The sequence below is a fragment of the Callionymus lyra genome, chromosome 10 (genome assembly GCF_982586985.1).
Source record: "Callionymus lyra chromosome 10, fCalLyr1.hap1.1, whole genome shotgun sequence".
In the NCBI taxonomy this organism is placed as follows: domain Eukaryota; kingdom Metazoa; phylum Chordata; class Actinopteri; order Syngnathiformes; family Callionymidae; genus Callionymus; species Callionymus lyra.
In genome coordinates, this window is record NC_141827.1 from 1,580,314 (window position 1) to 1,600,039 (window position 19,726).

The 19,726-nt window shown below is 39.5% G+C and overlaps 1 protein-coding gene across 2 annotated transcripts; it reads left to right on the top strand.

The window, feature by feature from the left end:
• The first annotated feature begins 8,197 nt into the window (after positions 1–8,197).
• On the top strand, positions 8,198–19,726 carry LOC148069862 (6-phosphofructo-2-kinase/fructose-2,6-bisphosphatase 4-like). Of its 2 annotated transcripts, none has more exons than XM_087800456.1 (14): positions 8,198–8,325; positions 13,346–13,462; positions 13,530–13,626; positions 13,687–13,753; positions 13,834–13,908; positions 13,970–14,026; positions 16,176–16,297; positions 16,360–16,567; positions 16,624–16,770; positions 16,842–16,946; positions 18,363–18,492; positions 18,552–18,614; positions 19,255–19,319; positions 19,384–19,726. In XM_087800456.1, the coding sequence occupies exons 1-14, from the start codon at positions 8,289–8,291 to the stop codon at positions 19,441–19,443; spliced, it is 1,350 nt and encodes a 449-aa protein (XP_087656582.1). In that variant the 5' UTR covers positions 8,198–8,288; the 3' UTR covers positions 19,444–19,726. The 2 variants fall into 2 exon arrangements, with proteins under 2 accessions (XP_087656582.1, XP_087656581.1); XM_087800455.1 differs by lacking the exon at positions 8,198–8,325 and adding an exon at positions 12,141–12,300.

A 19,726-nucleotide genomic window follows, 5' to 3' on the forward strand; every position in this document is an offset into this window, starting at 1 on the left:
TAAAATAATAATCCATTATTATATTTTTAATTAACATGAGTTGTTTTTTTCTTTTTTTGCAATTAAACTTTTTGCCACTAGATGGAAGCAGTCGTTACACCCTCCGCAGCTAAAGGATGAATGTAATGAGATGACTGGGGATGAGAGGATACAGTGAATCCAGCAGCTTTTAAAGCTGACATTTGGACATATTTTGGTTTGAAAACAAATGAAAGTAGTTACGACTTCAAGAGTCATGTGGTCTGAAAATACTACAACACCAGAGTCAAGTACTGGACAATACTACACATATATACTTGTTACTACACTATCACAACACCAGAGTCAAGTACAGGACAATACTACACATATATACTTGTTACTACACTATCACAACACCAGAGTCAAGTACTGGACAATACTACACATATATACTTGTTACTACACTATCACAACACCAGAGTCAAGTACAGGACAATACTACACATATATACTTGTTACTACACTATCACAACACCAGAGTCAAGTACAGGACGATACTACACATATATACTTGTTACTACACTATCACAACACCAGAGTCAAGTACTGGACAATACTACACATATATACTTGTTACTACACTATCACAACACCAGAGTCAAGTACTGGACAAAGTACTGGACAATACTATACATATATACTTGTTACTACACTATCACAACACCAGAGTCAAGTACAGGACAATACTACACATATATACTTGTTACTACACTATCACAACACCAGAGTCAAGTACTGGACAATACTACACATATATACTTGTTACTACACTATCACAACACCAGAGTCAAGTACAGGACAATACTACACATATATACTTGTTACTACACTATCACAACACCAGAGTCAAGTACTGGACAATACTACACATATATACTTGTTACTACACTATCACAACACCAGAGTCAAGTACTGGACAATACTACACATATATACTTGTTACTACACTATCACAACACCAAAGTCAAGTACTGGACAATACTACACATATATACTTGTTACTACACTATCACAACACCAGAGTCAAGTACTGGACAATACTACACATATATACTTGTTACTACACTATCACAACACTAGAGTCAAGTACTGGACAATACTACACATATATACTTGTTACTACACTATCACAACACCAGAGTCAAGTACTGGACAATACTACACATATATACTTGTTACTACACTATCACAACACCAGAGTCAAGTACTGGACAATACTACACATATATACTTGTTACTACACTATCACAACACCAGAGGCAAGTACTGGACAATACTACACATATATACTTGTTACTACACTATCACAACACCAGAGTCAAGTACTGGACAATACTACACATATATACTTGTTACTACACTATCACAACACCAGAGTCAAGTACTGGTCAATACTACACATATATACTTGTTACTACACTATCACAACACCAGAGTCAAGTACTGGACAATACTACACATATATACTTGTTACTACACTATCACAACACCAGAGTCAAGTACTGGACAATACTACACATATATACTTGTTACTACACTATCACAACACCAGAGTCAAGTACTGGACAATACTACACATATATACTTGTTACTACACTATCACAACACCAGAGTCAAGTACTGGACAATACTACACATATATACTTGTTACTACACTATCACAACACCAGAGTCAAGTACTTAAATTCATTTTCCCAGATTCCAAAATGTAATCATTAGCATAAGTATATAAAACTGTGTTAAAAAAAAAACATTGTTGATTTTAAAGATGTTTATTTGTTTATTCTGTTATTCAATGAAAACAAATTCGACCTTTGACACTGACATGTATTCACACGTGTGTGAGTGTGTGTGTGTGTGGGGGTGTGAGGGTGTGTGTGTGTGAGTGTGTGTGTGTGTGAGTGTGTGTGTGTGTGTGTGTGAGTGTTGTGTGTGTGAGGGTGTGAGGGTGTGTGTGTGTGAGTGTGTGTGTGTGTGTGTGTGTGTGAGTGTGTGTGTGTGTGTGTGTGTGTGTGTGTGAGTGTTGTGTATGTGTGAGGGTGTGTGAGTGTGAGTGTGTGTGTGTGAGGGTGTGTGTGCGTGCGTGTGTGTGTGTGTGTGTGCGTGCGTGTGTGTGTGTGTGTGAGTGTTGTGTGTGTGTGAGGGTGTGTGTGAGTGTGTGTGTGTGTGTGTGTGTCTCAGGCAGTGATACAATTGGACCAATATAGCTGTGATGAAGAGACGCTCGACCTTCACTCGATAAGGTCTAGTATGTCGAGTCATGAGTGAAGAACTTTCCCCTCGTTTCCATCACGTGGTCCTCAGTGTTTACAGCATCATCTCCAGGTCTGGAAATACGGGTCGATCGTGACCCACATCCATGTTTACCTTCAGTGCTGAAGAGCAATCTGCCCTCTTATCTCTATTTGTATTGTTCTTTTTGCATATCTGTCTGTATACGTGTGTATACATGTGTGTATACATGTGTGTATACATGTATATACATGTGTGTATACATGTGTGTATACATGTGTGTATACATGTGTGTATACATGTGTGTATACATGTGTGTATACATGTGTGTATACATGTGTGTATACATGTGTGTATACATGTGTGTATACATGTGTGTATACATGTGTGTATACATGTGTGTATACGTGTGTGTATACACGTGTATACATGTGTGTATACATGTGTGTATACATGTGTGTATACATGTGTGTATACGTGTGTGTATACATGTGTATACATGTGTGTATACATGTGTGTATACATGTGTGTATACGTGTGTGTATACGTGTGTGTATACATGTGTGTATACATGTGTGTATACGTGTGTGTATACATGTGTATACATGTGTGTATACATGTGTGTATACATGTGTGTATACATGTGTGTATACATGTGTGTATACGTGTGTGTATACATGTGTGTATACATGTGTGTATACATGTGTGTATACATGTGTGTATACATGTGTGTATACATGTGTGTATACATGTGTGTATACATGTGTGTATACGTGTGTGTATACATGTGTGTATACATGTGTGTATACATGTGTGTATACATGTGTGTATACATGTGTGTATACATGTGTGTATACATGTGTGTATACATGTGTGTATACATGTGTGTATACGTGTGTATACATGTGTGTATACATGTGTGTATACGTGTGTGTATACATGTGTGTATACATGTGTGTATTGTATGTACTGTATTGTCCCTCTGTATCCTTCTTGTTCTGTGTCTTTGTAAAACTATATAAAACCAAGTATTATGATTATTATGATTATTATGATTGTTATCAAGAGTCTTGAGAGCAGCGCAGCTATAGAGTCCAGACCTGAACGACGACTTCATCACTGAAGGTTTTCACAAGAATGTTGCTCAACGTCATCCGTTCTTTTCCATCAAACGTATCGAAAGAATGAACCGGAAAATGATTTTTAAGATGTTTTTTATCTTTTAAAAGTCAGTCAGAAGTTTCCTCGTGTGACCTTTTTATTTGTGTAAACACACAATGAACAGAGATTCAAAATGTTCTCAACTTTCTAATAGAACTAATCTAATATCTAATCTAATATATCTAATATATATATATATGACACTGATACTTATTTAATGACATATATATATATATATAATGTTATATATACATATATATAACATTATATATATATATATAATTATATATACATATATATATATATATATATATATATATATATATATATATATATATATATATAGGAAACCGGAGTGTCCGGAGTAAACCCACGTAAACACGGAGAGAACATACTAACTACACACAGGTTGGCCTGGAACTGAACCAGCAACCTTTTTCTGTGTCAACATTTATGAATGTTGAATTCAATTCCTCAATATTCTGATGACACTGATACTTATTAACTGATATACATATATATCAGGCCAACCTGTGATCTTTCTGTGTGTAGTTAGTATGTTCTCTCCGTGTTTACGTGGGTTTACTCCGGACACTCCGGTTTCCTCCCACAGTCCAAAAACAAACGGAGGTTGATTGAGAACTTGAGGAAACTGTCCGTAGGTATGAGTGTGTGTGTGAATGGTTGTGTGTCTGTGTGTGTCCTGAGACAGACTGGCTTCCTGTCCAGGGTGTCCCCTGCCTCTCGCCCTATGAAACTGGGATAGACTCCAGTGACCCCGCGACCCCTATAAGGGATAAAGCGTAAAAAATGAATGAATGAATGAAACTTGTTTTTTTTATTGAAATGTTGATTTTTTATTTTTTTGTTCAGTTTGCATTGATTTTTTATTTTTATTTAATCATTTCTATATTTTAAAATAATTGTTTAATTTAATTTTAAATATTGTACGTTTTCAAAGTTTCACGTTTTTTTAAACATTTAATTTTTTATAATAAAATTTCCATCATTTCTATTTTCAAAGTTTCTTTGTTGTTGAATTCAATCATTTTTATATGTTTTGTGTTTTTAATGATTGATTTTCAACAATCAATCATAGAGTTTGACATTTTAATTCCAATTATTCAGAAAAACATAAATTCAATCGTTTTTTTATTTCAACTTTTAAATTCAATATTGAAACATCGGTAAAATAAAGTTGATCAATTCAAAGTTTCAACATTTGTGGATCAACGACTTGTTTCTCTGATGAAACGTGAAGTGATTCAGACGCTCGTCATCTGTCACGACTCGTCATCTGTCACGACTCGTCATCTGTCACGACTCGTCATCTGTCACGACTCGTCATCTGTCACGACTCGTCATCTGTCACGACTCGTCATCTGTCACGACTCGTCATCTGTCACGACTCGTCATCTGTCACGACTCGTCATCTGTCACGACTCGTCATCTGTCACGACTCGTCATCCCACTCCTGACGCCACTTGTTTTTCACTCTATGAAGATCAAATAAACACGTCGTTAAATTTAACTCCTTTGAAGGTTTTACAGCGAAATATTTTGCACGAAAGCGACATTTAGTGACTGAATGGACATTCCTCACACGGTTGTCAAGGAAACCATCATTTGTCTGTGACAGGTTTTGACATCTGCCCTCTGATTGACACCTGACCTCTGATTGACACCTGATCTCTGATTGACACCTGACCTCTGATTGACACCTGACCTCTGATTGACACCTGACCTCTGACTGACATCTGACCTCTGACTGACATCTGACCTCTGATTGACATCTGACCTCTGATTGACACCTGACCTCTGATTGACATCTGACCTCTGATTGACACCTGACCTCTGACTGACATCTGACCTCTGATTGACATCTGACCTCTGATTGACACCTGACCTCTGATTGACATCTGACCTCTGATTGACACCTGACCTCTGATTGACACCTGACCTCTGATTGACATCTGACCTCTGATTGACACCTGACCTCTGATTGACATCTGACCTCTGATTGACATCTGACCTCTGATTGACACCTGACCTCTGATTGACATCTGACCTCTGATTGACACCTGACCTCTGATTGACACCTGATCTCTGATTGACACCTGACCTCTGATTGACATCTGACCTCTGATTGACATCTAACCTCTGATTGACACCAGACCTCTGATTGACACCTGATCTCTGATTGACACCTGACCTCTGATTGACACCTGATCTCTGATTGACATCTGACCTCTGATTGACACCTGACCTCCGATTGACAGCTGACCTCTGATTGACACCTGACCTCTGATTGACACCGGACCTCTGATTGACACCTGGCCTCTGATTGACACCTGACCTCTGATTGACACCTGGCCTCTGATTGACACCTGGCCTCTGATTGACACCTGGCCTCTGATTGACAGCTGACCTCTGATTGACACCTGGCCTCTGATTGACACCTGACCTCTGATTGACACCTTGCCTCTGATTGACACCTGGCCTCTGATTGACACCTGGCCTCTGATTGACAGCTGACCTCTGATTGACACCTGGCCTCTGATTGACACCTGGCCTCTGATTGACAGCTGACCTCTGATTGACACCTGGCCTCTGATTGACACCTGGCATCTGATTGACACCTGACCTCTGATTGACACCTGGCCTCTGATTGACACCTGGCCTCTGATTGACAGCTGACCTCTGATTGACACCTGGCCTCTGATTGACACCTGGCCTCTGATTGACAGCTGACCTCTGATTGACACCTGACCTCTGATTGACACCTGGCATCTGATTGACACCTGACCTCTGATTGACACCTGGCCTCTGATTGACACCTGATCTCTGATTGACATCTGACCTCTGATTGACACCTGACCTCTGATTGACATCTGACCTCTGATTGACACCGGACCTCTGATTGACAGCTGACCTCTGATTGACACCAGGCCTCTGATTGACACCTGGCCTCTGATTGACAGCTCCACGCCTGCTACTCTTGAAATGATGACATGGTATAAGATTTAAAAACATGTCATCAACAGCATCAGGTGTATTTCAAGTGTATAAATGTGACGCCAGCTCTGGTCAAGAGGTCGAAGCGTGACCATCGCCTCCATGTTCTGGAATGTGACGCCGCGTGTTTGTGCGGGACACGGTCACGGGTGAGTTTCCATGTCGTCCTTCAGGAAGATCCTTCGCTTCTCTCACTCTTCTCTCTCTCTTCATTTCTCTCTCTCTCTCTTCATCTCTCTCTCTCTCTCTCTCTCTCTCTCTTCATTTCTCTCTCTCTCTTCATCTCTCTCTCTCTCTCTCTCTCTCTTCACCTCCGTCAGGTGTGAGACGGACAAAGGTCACGGGTTGTGTTGTGTCCACAGACGTGTGCGGTGTTTGTGTTGCATGAGACGTGTCGACCAGATTAGACACACACAGCTGCCACTTTTCTCTGACCTTTGACCTTTCTTTGTGTCTGGCCTAAACTCTGGATAACGTTGTTTGACGAGGAAACCGTTGCACGTTGTTGCAAAAATCGCTTTTATTTCCTGATTATTCAAGAGTCTCGTCTCACATGTTTGAGTTTTGATTTCATATCTCGACGGAAATTTAAAATAAATCAATTATATAGAATTTTGTTTCTAGTTGATGATTTGATCTTTAGTTTGACGTTTAAAAAAGTTTCTTTGTTCATAAAAAAAAAACATTTATTGAAACTTTTTTTTTATTTAAGCATTTTTCTTTTTCTTTTAATTAAAGCAATAATTGTAATAGTAATTTTTACTAAAGGAACATTTATTTTTTATTTTTAAATGAAGAAACGTTTTAAATTAAAAAATATATTTTCTTCTAAGTAAATCAGTTTTTTTAAAAACCTTTATTAAGCTACTTTATTTTATTGAAGAAACTTTATTTTATTGAAGAAACTTTTTTTTATTGAAATATTTAATTAAAGAATCTTTTTTATTGAAGAAAACGTTATTTAATGAAATGAACTTTGATGGAATAATAAAGAAACAAATCTCTGTAACTATTTAATTTTGTTTAGTGTCGTTTCATCAGTTTTTTTATAATGATTTAGTGTTTGTTTGCTAAAGATCTGTTTATATTCTCTCGTCTGGAGAAACACAAACATGATCTCAATCAAAACATTTCAAAAGTTCCTAAAACTCGTCGCACAGGTTCGACTGAAGCTTGAAAACTTGTCGTCAGGAAAGAACGACTTTAAGATCCGAAGCTAAATATATATTTGTGTGAGTTTTATCATCAATAAACTGGAATATATTGAAAACAATCATCGAAATACTGAAGTAAAAATAAGAGTTTAGATAAGAAACTACAAATAAATGATTAAACTAAGAAATACTTGATATACATCAGAAACATGTGAGTCTTGTGACAATTTTTGTATGTTTTAATTTGAAGTAAAAGGTGTGGGGGGGGCAGGTGTGGTGTAGAGTGTGGGGGGGGCAGGTGTGGTGTAGAGTGTGGGGGGGGCAGGTGTGGTGTAGAGTGTGGGGGGGGCAGGTGTGGTGTAGAGTGTGGGGGGGGGCAGGTGGGTGTGGTGTAGAGTGTGGGGGGGGGCAGGTGGGTGTGGTGTAGAGTGTGGGGGGGGGCAGGTGTGGTGTAGAGTGTGGGGGGGGCAGGTGGGTGTGGTGTAGAGTGTGGGGGGGCAGGTGGGTGTGGTGTAGAGTGTGGGGGGGGCAGGTGGGTGTGGTGTAGAGTGTGGGGGGGGCAGGTGGGTGTGGTGTAGAGTGTGGGGGGGCAGGTGGGTGTGGTGTAGAGTGTGGGGGGGGCAGGTAGCTTGAGTCCAGCTATGACTCTCTGCTGCTGCAGGTCTTCAGTCCCTCAGTCGTGGATGAGAAGCTTCAGAGTCTGAGATGAGAGGCTCCAGCAGAGGCAGACAGAACCAGACAGGTAAGATCCACCTGTGTGTGTGAGTGTGTGTCTGTGTGTGTGCGTCAGCATCTGTGTGTGCGTCAGCATCTGTGTGTGTGTCAGCATGTGTGTGTGAGGACGTAAACAACAGAGTCAGCGAGACCTTTCACCTAAATAACAACGAGCTTATTTTAGATCACATTCACGTCTGGCTGCTCCTGTTGTGTCGCCGCCGACTCTATTCTTCTCTCTTATCTATTATTATCTGTTATTATCTATTATTATGATCTATTATTATTCTTCTAAGTGTCGTCTGCACCTTGTGTTTGTGTTTCTTCTTCTTGTCGCACGAGGATCTGCAGGAATGTTCTCTCCAGGCCGCGAGTGTCGAGAGTCAGTGTGTCATGTATTCGTGGAGATCCAGATCCTGACATGGATTCTTTTGTTGGACCAGAAGATCCAGAGCTCATTAGAAAAGTGACTCAGATGTAGGTCAAAGGTCAGCTCTAAGAATGTGTTTGTTTCATCCTTTTTCACGTGAGAACCATTGATTGTCCATCGGAAGATAAACCAGGTCGACCCATATCTGCGTGAGTTAAACTAGTTAATGCTGGTTCTGAACGTAAAGCAGGAGGAAGATGTTCACGGAGAAGAAACCACTTACTTTTGTAATGTGTTGGAGATCAATGCTAACAACATTAGCTAAACACACGTTAATTACACACATAACACCGAGAAACAATGAACTGTGGCGTATCTGAGGATAGACAGTAGTGACTGAACTCAACACAACGTCATCAGTGACTGTCTTTGTAGTTGCAGGACAATAGTGTCACCTAGTAGTAGTATTGTCCAGCACTTGACTCTGGTGTTGTGATAGTGTAGTAACAAGTATATATGTGTAGTATTGTCCAGCACTTGACTCTGGTGTTGTGATAGTGTAGTAACAAGTATATATGTGTAGTATTGTCCAGCACTTGACTCTAGTGTTGTGATAGTGTAGTAACAAGTATGTATGTGTAGTATTGTCCAGTACTTGACTCTGGTGTTGTGATAGTGTAGTAACAAGTATATATGTGTAGTATTGTCCAGTACTAGACTCTAGTGTTGTGATAGTGTAGTAACAAGTATATATGTGTAGTATTGTCCAGTACTTGACTCTAGTGTTGTGATAGTGTAGTAACAAGTATATATGTGTAGTATTGTCCAGTACTTGACTCTGGTGTTGTGATAGTGTAGTAACAAGTATATATGTGTAGTATTGTCCAGTACTTGACTCTGGTGTTGTGATAGTGTAGTAACAAGTATATATGTGTAGTATTGTCCAGTACTTGACTCTGGTGTTGTGATAGTGTAGTAACAAGTATATATGTGTAGTATTGTCCAGTACTTGACTCTGGTGTTGAGATAGTGTAGTAACAAGTATATATGTGTAGTATTGTCCAGTACTTGACTCTGGTGTTGTGATAGAGTAGTAACAAGGATATATGTTTAGTATTGTCCAGTACTTGACTCTGGTGTTGTGATAGTGTAGTAACAAGTATATATGTGTAGTATTGTCCAGTACTTGACTCTGGTGTTGTGATAGTGTACTAACAAGTATATATGTGTAGTATTGTCCAGTACTTGACTCTGGTGTTGTGATAGAGTAGTAACAAGGATATATGTTTAGTATTGTCCAGTACTTGACTCTGGTGTTGTGATAGTGTAGTAACAAGTATATATGTGTAGTATTGTCCAGTACTTGACTCTGGTGTTGTGATAGTGTAGTAAAAGGTATATATGTGTAGTATTGTCCAGTACTTGACTCTGGTGTTGTGATAGTGTAGTAAAAGGTATATATGTGTAGTATTGTCCAGACCCTGGTCTGAAAAGCGCTATACAAATAAAAATGACTTACTTACTTACTTGACTCTGGTGTTGTGAGAGTGTAGTAACAAGTATATATATATGTGTGTTATTGTCTAGTACTTGACTCTGGTGTTGTAGTATTTACAGACCACATGACTCTTGACGAAGTCGTTACTACTTTCATTTGTTTTCAAACCAAAATATGTCCAAACATCAGCTTTAAAAGCTGCTGGACTCACTGTATCCTCTCGTCCTCAGTCCACAGTAAACCAGGTGTAAAGTACAGTGAATTACGTGATTCATGACTCGTTGCATCAAAACTTCCTGGTAAATAAAACGTCAGTGTTGCTCAGAACAGCCTCGAGCGTTGAGTGACAGACAGGACGAAACTGAACGTGTTTAATTAGTAGCGGTTTTTAAATCAGATGCAGTTTTTGAAAAGGAAGCCGGAAGAAGTATTGTTTAAATATACTTGTTTCATCCTCGTTCTGGTCTCTTTGAGTCCAAACTTCGGTTCTTGTGTCGCTCGTGTTGTTAAATTATTGTAATACATATGTGAGCATTATTGCGATTTAAAAGATGAAAAGAAATAAAGATGAAATGATACAAACCTCTGAGATGCTCAGTGAGATACAAAGAAGTATTTTATCTTTTGTCTTTTTGAGAAGTGACGTCATCTTTCACGTGCTCGGAGTTGACGTGTGTTTATCGTGACCTCAAGTGGATGGAAGAGGTACTGCAGGATCACGTCTAATCCTTCCAAATGTTGTAGAATCAAAAAACTTTTATTTAAATTTTTTGTGATGGAAACATAAAATAACATGTAAAGAGTGGAATAATAAATGAATGAATAAATGTATAAATATTATTTTAATAGTTTTTTGTTGTGTTTTTTTACACAATGAATATTGTAAGGTAAGGTAAGGTAAGGTAAAACTTTATTGATCCCTCAGGAGGTCTCCTTCGGGAAATTGTTTTAATGAATCACAACAAATCAAACCTTTCAGTTCATTCTAACTTTATAAATAATTAAAAGTTAAAAGTTATCTCTCTAGTGGTTGATTGATTGTTTAAATATAAAAGGTAAATTTTTAATAGATACATATTTTATGACCGGGTATTTATATTTGCATCAGAATAATCACTACACAGATAAGAAGTAATGGTACCAACAACATACTAATAAAGTCTGTATTAAAAATGTGTCTTTATGAAGTTTACTGTTAGTTTTTGCTGCATTTAAATGATGATAAAGACATAGTTTGTTATCCTGGTTATGTCTAAAAGACTAGAGAACAAACACATTTTCTGCGCATTAAAATAGGTATTTTACCCTCATTTAAAAGAAAATATAGAGAAAATAATTTCAATCTTGATTTTTATTACTTGATTTTAGCATAAAGCATTTCTGTGGTTCGTCTACAGTCTGACTACAATAGGGTTTTAAAAGTGAAGTTTAAGTACGATCTTAACTTACTTTGATGGGAAAAGCTTGAATAAATACACACTTGAGATCTTCTTTTAATACACTTTATTTTACATTTCAATTATCGTTTTGACCAACAAAATATTATTAAATATTTTTCAATCTACATAAAAATGGTGGGTCTGGATTTGGCCTCGGGTTTGACGCATAGTGTCTAAATAATCTAATAATATTCTCAGACTGACACTGGTTATGAGAGTAACTTTGACCTTTAGGTCAAATGTTTGACATTTCAAGAAAACATTTGATATAAAAGCTCGAAAAATTCGAAAATATGTTTCGTGTTATTTATTTTTGTTTATAACTTTTTTTTAATTTATTTTTATATTTACTAAATATTTATGAACAATAATTCAGTATTTTAAGTTGAACGTTTGAAAATAATCGATTGTCTTTTCTGGCTGCGCATGCCTCAAAACAATTCCGCTGCGCGCCTACAGCGGTGTTTACGGTCAGTTTGTGTCCCGCGTGAGCGACCACGTGACTCAGCCTCTAGACACCGGTCACCTTCAGCATCATCCCGGCGAGGCTCAGCTGCGCCGCCAGCCGTCCTCCTCCGCTCGGCATGGAGGCGAAGACGCCGTCGAAGCCGCGGGAACTCACGCAGAACCCGCTGAAGAAGATCTGGATGCCGTGTAAAAACGGTCTCCCGGAGAAGCACATTTCTCACAGGAAGGGTCGGTATGACGACGTGGCGTCAACAGGAGCTACAGAGCGTTAGCATCGCTGTTGCTACTTCAACTAGCTTCAAATAATGCGCATATTTATGTTTCCACTTGTTACGTAAAGTATTTGTTTAAAGCTGAAGGGTTTTACCAAACACTCTCTTCCTGAAGAGAACATTTACAGCATATTCATGTTAAAATATTATCTTAAGTTTGAGGAAATGGTATCTAAAGTTATCAAGCTGCAAAGATACGCGTTACGCATAAGAAAACGTTAAAAATGTAAATGCTATTCATCCAAAAGTGTATAGTATAGGAGTGTGTATTGACAAGAATCAGTTGATACGATTTGTATCATGATACAGTGTCAACGATACGATATATTGTGATACAGTAGTAACAAGTATATATGTGTAGTATTGTCCAGTACTTGACTCTGGTGTTGTGATAGTGTAGTAACAAGTATATATGTGTAGTATTGTCCAGTACTTGAGTCTGGTGTTGTGATAGTGTAGTAACAAGTATATATGTGTAGTATTGTCCAGTACTTGACTCTGGTGTTGTGATAGTGTAGTAACAAGTATATATGTGTAGTATTGTCCAGTACTTGAGTCTGGTGTTGTGATAGTGTAGTAACAAGTATATATGTGTAGTATTGTCCAGTACTTGACTCTGGTGTTGTGATAGTGTAGTAACAAGTATATATGTGTAGTATTGTCCAGTACTGGACTGTGGTGTTGTGATAGTGTAGTAACAAGTATATATGTGTAGTATTGTCCAGTACTGGACTGTGGTGTTGACTCACTGTATCCTCTCATCCTCAGTCATAAATAAAAATTGTAATCATAAGCCACTTTCTTGCGTAAATAATATTAAGTAATATCATGTGTCAATGTTTTTGTGCGACGCTAGTTTTTATGTTCCCCAGAGAATTCATGCTTGAAGTGAAAAGGTTGTAAACTCTGACCCAGTCGTCTGTACCAACACTATCTCAGACCCTTTTGTGTTTCACATGTTGTGTTGTGAGTTCTAACACAAATCTGACCTCTCGTCGCAGTGTGTATGACCAACTGTCCGACCCTGATCGTGACCGTGGGCCTCCCGGCCAGAGGGAAGACTTACATCTCCAAAAAGTTGACCCGCTACCTCAACTGGATCGGAGTTCCCACCAGAGGTTTGTCGCGCTTTATCTTCCCACGGAGACACAACAATCCTTGACCCTGGAATTCTTTCTCGTGCAGAGTTCAACGTCGGGCAGTACAGGCGAGAGTTTGTGAAGATCTACAAGTCCTTTGAGTTCTTCCGTCCAGACAATGAAGAAGGATTGAAGATCAGAAGGTACTCGACAACATTACAAATACACAAGAAGAAAACATCATTAAAGTCATCTCTCCACAGACAGTGTGCCTCAGCGGCGCTCAACGATGTCCGACAGTACCTCACGGAGGAAGGCGGTCAGGTCGCGGTATGTCGCGAGTGATTGACAGTCATGTGTCGGTCATGAGACGCAGATTTAACAAGAATGATTCTGTTGTTAAAAAAAAGGTCTTCGATGCCACAAACACCACCAGAGAGAGGAGAGAAACTATCATCCAGTTTGCTGAGCAGAACGGATTCAAGGTAACTTGCCTTGTTATAGATATTAACCGTAAATATTGAATATATTCTGATCCTTCTTCAGGTTTTCTTTGTGGAGTCTGTGTGTGAAGATCCAGACGTCATCAAAGGAAACATTGTGGTGAGTTTGCTGCACGTGAAACTAGTAACTTTATTACAGCTGTTCAAAAGAAAAGATTAAACATTAATTGATCTTAAATAGGTCCGAATTATAATAAAATTGATTAGTTATTACTAGGGCGGCACGATATATCAAAAAAATATCGATATCGCGATATTTGCACATGCGGTATGCATGGAAAAGGTGCGATAATTTAAAAAAAGGATTGTTTAAATCAAACATTTCTTCAATCAATCATTGTCACTTTCTGTAAAGTTGTCAATTTGTACTTCTATGTCTCGTTGTTGTTTACGTCTCCGTCTGTCTGTGAACTGTGCAGCTTGTTAGGCTCGATTGCTATGGCGACACCCTTGCCGGCGCTGACTTAGCTCAGTATATACACGGAAGTAATACTAACTTATGATCTAGTCAAACACTAGTGATCCAGTGAAGTAATACTAACTTATGATCTAGTCAAACACTAGTGATCCAGTGAAGTAATACTAACTTATGATCTAGTCAAACACTAGTGATCCAGTGAAGTAATACTAACTTATGATCTAGTCAAACACTAGTGATCCAGTGAAGTAATACTAACTTATGATCTAGTCAAACACTAGTGATCCAGTGAAGTAATACTAACTTATGATCTAGTCAAACACTAGTGATCCAGTCACTCGTCTCTTTCAACCTCCTTTGTTAAAGCAACATCGTAAGAACTTTTCATCTCGTCTCAGTTGTTTTCTTAGAAGATCGTGAACTTCCAAACAAACCTGTCCGTCTTCACCGTATGCTAACGAGCTAAGTTGTTAGCGTCATTTATAAAGTGTTATGTGTGCGTCTTCACCGTATGCTAACGAGCTAAGTTGTTAGCGTCATTTATAAAGTGTTATGTGTGCGTCTTCACCGTATGCTAACGAGCTAAGTTGTTAGCGTCATTTATAAAGTGTTATGTGTGCGTCTTCACCGTATGCTAACAACTAAGTTGTTAGCGTCATTTATAAAGTGTTATGTGTGCGTCTTCACCGTATGCTAACGAGCTAAGTTGTTAGCGTCATTTATAAAGTGTTATGTGTGCGTGTACAAGGATTTATTATTGATTTGATGACATCACGACGCGCCCGCAGCTCCTCTCTGCCTTGAAAGAAAAAATATCGCATTAATATCGATATCTCAATACCAATATCGAATATCGCACATATTTACAATATCGTGCAGCCGTAGTTTTTACGTTAATTTGTGTTTAGAAAACTCCTGTGAACAATACTGACTTGTCAAACTTTCAAATCTTCACATTAAATGATTAAAATTAACTCGTAAAACTCAAGACAATTCATCTTTCACAGTGAGATCATAGATAGAACTTTATTGATCTCCTTCAGGAAATTGTTGTTCTAATTACACACAGCAATACAGACGAAAATTCATTAAAAAAATAAGAACATGAACAAAGTTTCTACAAAAAGAAAGTACAAGATGACAGAATCTAAGTCTAAAGATAAAGAACATAGATCAAAGACAGAGGATACAAAGATTAACATAGAATATAATGTCATGATACTTTATACTTTCGCTTCACTCCTGCCCCCAAAATTCAGAATCGTAAAATCAAATATCACGAGTCCCTGAGTCTATTAGTGTTGCATCATGATATGACATTGTATGACACTACAGTTTGTTGTCTCTGTTACAAACATGTGATTTATTTGAGCAACAAATAAACTTCTACCACAGAACTAGACTTAGTGCCAGACTCTAATTACCACGTACCTTATTTATGATGCCAACAAAAAAGTGAACTCCCATGATGCCTTTCTACACACACAGTTGGATTTAGTGATGGCTGATTGATGACAACAATTCAACAATAACATACCAACAATCTCCCGAAGGAGACCACCTGACGGATCAATAATATTCTATATCTAATGTTCGCTACATTACAGTATTAAAGTTATGCTTTATATTGTTGTGTCAAAAGTTATCAAAGGCTTTTTTTTGTTGACTGGGCGGCCAAGCATTACGGGAGCTGATTAGGTCACCATTAGTAAAAGGGATAACACCCGATATGCAATGAGTTTGGAGGAAAAAAATTGTGACGTTAAAGTGAGAAATTATTTCTACTACAAAGTGTTTAACCTGAACTTGTATCAAACATTTGTTTCTGCAGCAAGTCAAGCTGGAAAGTCCCGACTACACCAACTGCAACACGGAGGAAGCCGTGGAAGATTTCATGAAGAGAATAAAGTGCTATGAAAACTCCTACGAGACCCTGGACGAGGTGTTGGACCGGTGAGATGGAGATGTTTGTGTTTCCTCACGAGTGGCCGCGTTGAAGACTTGCTTCCGTTCAGGGATCTCTCCTACATCAAGATCATGGACGTGGGTCAGCGCTTCCTGGTCAACCGGGTGCTGGACCACGTGCAGAGTCGCATCGTCTACTACCTCATGAACATCCACATCACGCCGCGCTGCATCTACTTGTGTCGTCACGGCGAGAGCGAGCTGAACGTGAAGGGCTGCATCGGCGGAGACTCCGGACTCACGCCTCGAGGGAAAGAGGTGCTCGTGGATCTGTTGACTCTGTAGAAACATCTTTAAAACTCTGGTCTCCTCAGTTCGCCAAGAAGCTGAGCCAGTTCATCCAGCAGCAGGGCATCAGCGACCTGAAGGTGTGGACCAGCCAGATGAAGAGGACCATCCAGACGGCAGAAGCTCTGAATGTTCCGTATGAACAGTGGAAGGTTCTGAATGAGATCGACGCAGTACGTTTCCTCGCTCGTCTCAGCATCTCAGATCAAAGATGGTTTTCATGTGACCACGAGTTCCTCTTCAGGGAGAATGTGAGGAGATGATGTACGAAGAGATCCAGGACCACTATCCTCTGGAGTTTGCACTGAGGGACCAGGACAAATATCGTTACCGGTACCCTAAAGGAGAGGTCAGTGAACCCCTCAGTATTGTATTTGTTCTTCATCAGCCTGTTCTGTTCTTCTCTTAACTATAAGAGGCTTCGTAGTATTACTCGCGAGTCTTTGTAGTATTTATCTTTGCGGCTTCGTAGTAATTGTCTGCGAGGCTTCATAGTGATTGTCAGTGAGACTTCGTAGTAATTATTCTGTGTAGTAATTGTCCGTGAGGCTTCGTAGTAATTGTCTGAGAGGCTTCATAGTAATTGTCCGCGAGGCTTCGTAGGAATTATTCTGTGTAGTAATTGTCCATGAGGCTTCGTAGTAATTGTCTGCGAGGCTACATAGTAATTGTCTGCGAGGCTTCGTAGTAATTGTCCGCGAGGCTTCGTAGTAATTGTCTGCGAGGCTTCATAGTAATTGTCTGCAAGGCTTCGTAGTAATTGTCCGCGTGGCTTCGTAATAATTATTCTGTGTAGTAATTGTCCGTGAGGCTTCGTAGTAATTGTCTGCGAGGCTTCATAGTAATTGTCTGCGAGGCTTCGTAGTAATTGTCCGCGAGGCTTCGTAAGAATTATTCTGTGTAGTAATTGTCCATGAGGCTTCGTAGTAATTGTCCATGAGGCTTCGTAGTAATTGTCTGCGAGGCTTCATAGTAATTGTCTGCGAGGCTTCGTAGTAATTGTCCGCGAGGCTTCGTAGTAATTGTCTGCGAGGCTTCATAGTAATTGTCTGCGAGGCTTCGTAGTAATTGTCCGCGAGGCTTCGTAATAATTATTCTGTGTAGTAATTGTCCGTGAGGCTTCGTAGTAATTGTCTGCGAGGCTTCATAGTAATTGTCTGCGAGGCTTCGTAGTAATTGTCCGCGAGGCTTCGTAAGAATTATTCTGTGTAGTAATTGTCCATGAGGCTTCGTAGTAATTGTCCGTGAGGCTTCGTAGTAATTGTCTGCGAGGCTTCATAGTAATTGTCTGCGAGGCTTCGTAGTAATTGTCCGCGAGGCTTCGTAAGAATTATTCTGTGTAGTAATTGTCCATGAGGCTTCGTAGTAATTGTCTGCGAGGCTTCGTAGTAATTGTCTGCGAGGCTTCGTAGTAATTGTCCGCGAGGCTTCGTAAGAATTATTCTGTGTAGTAATTGTCCATGAGGCTTCGTAGTAATTGTCTGCGAGGCTTCGTAGTAATTGTCCGCGAGGCTTCGTAGGAATTATTCTGTGTAGTAATTGTCCGTGAGGCTTCGTAGTAATTGTCTGCGAGGCTTCGTAGTAATTGTCCGCGAGGCTTCTTGGGAATTATTCTGTGTAGTAATTGTCCGTGAGGCTTCGTAGTAATTGTCCGTGAGGCTTGATAGTAATACTCTGGTGAAGTAATACTGTGGGTCACCTTGACCCTAAGAGAACACAAGGGTTAAGTGCAGCTGATACTAACGCTTCTGTTCGACCTCCTCAGTCGTACGAAGACCTGGTCCAGCGCCTGGAGCCGGTCATCATGGAGCTGGAGCGGCAGGAGAACGTTCTGGTCGTCTGTCACCAGGCCGTCATGCGCTGCCTCCTCGCGTACTTCCTGGACAAGACGGCAGGTGAGAGTTCGACTCGCGCACCTGTGCTGACGAGCATCACCTGACGAGTGTGTCTGCAGAGGAGCTGCCGTACCTGAAGTGTGCTCTTCACACCGTCCTGAAGCTCACGCCGGTGGCCTACGGTACGACCTTCTGAGAAGAATATAAACATATATAGTTTGATGTTGTTGTTCCAGTCATTCAAAAATACATTTGCTAAATTAACTATTCATTTATTCGTAATCTTTTTAATTCAATATAAAATTGTTGATATAATAGTTCCATCTTACCAGACGAGTCACTCGCTCTAACGTTTACATTTAGTTGTAAATGTTTGTTATTTTACTGTCGCTTTGGAATCGAACCAGAGCTTCTGCGTCGTCACATGATCGTCTACTCGTCGCACGATTGGCTGATGGTTTGATCGAGGAGCTCGGCGCTCTGTTGCTTTAGTCTGGCGACACAATCATCCCAACATTTTATATTGAATTTAAAAGACTATGATTTAAAAAAAAAAATTGAATTTAAAACTTTTATTTTTGAATTAATGGAATTAGAAAATCAAACTGTGTAAAAAATATAATAATATATACAGTATTTGAAATGTAAAACATTTGAATAAAGAAAAACAAACCTAACATTCCACAATACAAATATAAATGTATTCAATTATTTTTAAAAGACTAATCAATGCTTTAAAAAAAGTTCCATGGATATTTAAAAGTGATCATTCACTTCCATGGCGACGACCTCTTGACCCCTCACCTGTCATGTCGTCCTCAGGCTGTAAGGTCGAGTCCATCAGTCTGAACGTGGAGGCCGTGAACACGCACCGCGAGAAACCAGAGGTATGTATCACCACGTTATGAAGGTCACCTGGCCAACCACCCATGCCTGTGTTTCATTGGACAGAACGTTGAGGTCTCGCGGATGTCAGAGGAGGCTCTGCTAACGGTGCCAGCTCACCAGTGACCCCCGACCCTTAGATCCTCCGGTGAACTGGAATCCAGTTGATCACTTTAGATCATGCAGTCGTTGCACTTTCTCCGCTTTGAGGAGAAAAATATCTTCTTTTTTTAAACGATGAAGACGAACTATCAGCACCTTTTTATTTGTTTGTTTTACCAGAACCTCGACAATTCTTACCTTTGCACAGTTTATTAATGTCCTCGAATCAACATGTCGACGACTCCGTCCGTAAACGAATGTTTTTGTGTGAAAATAAACTCGACTCAACCAAACCTGCTGTATTTCA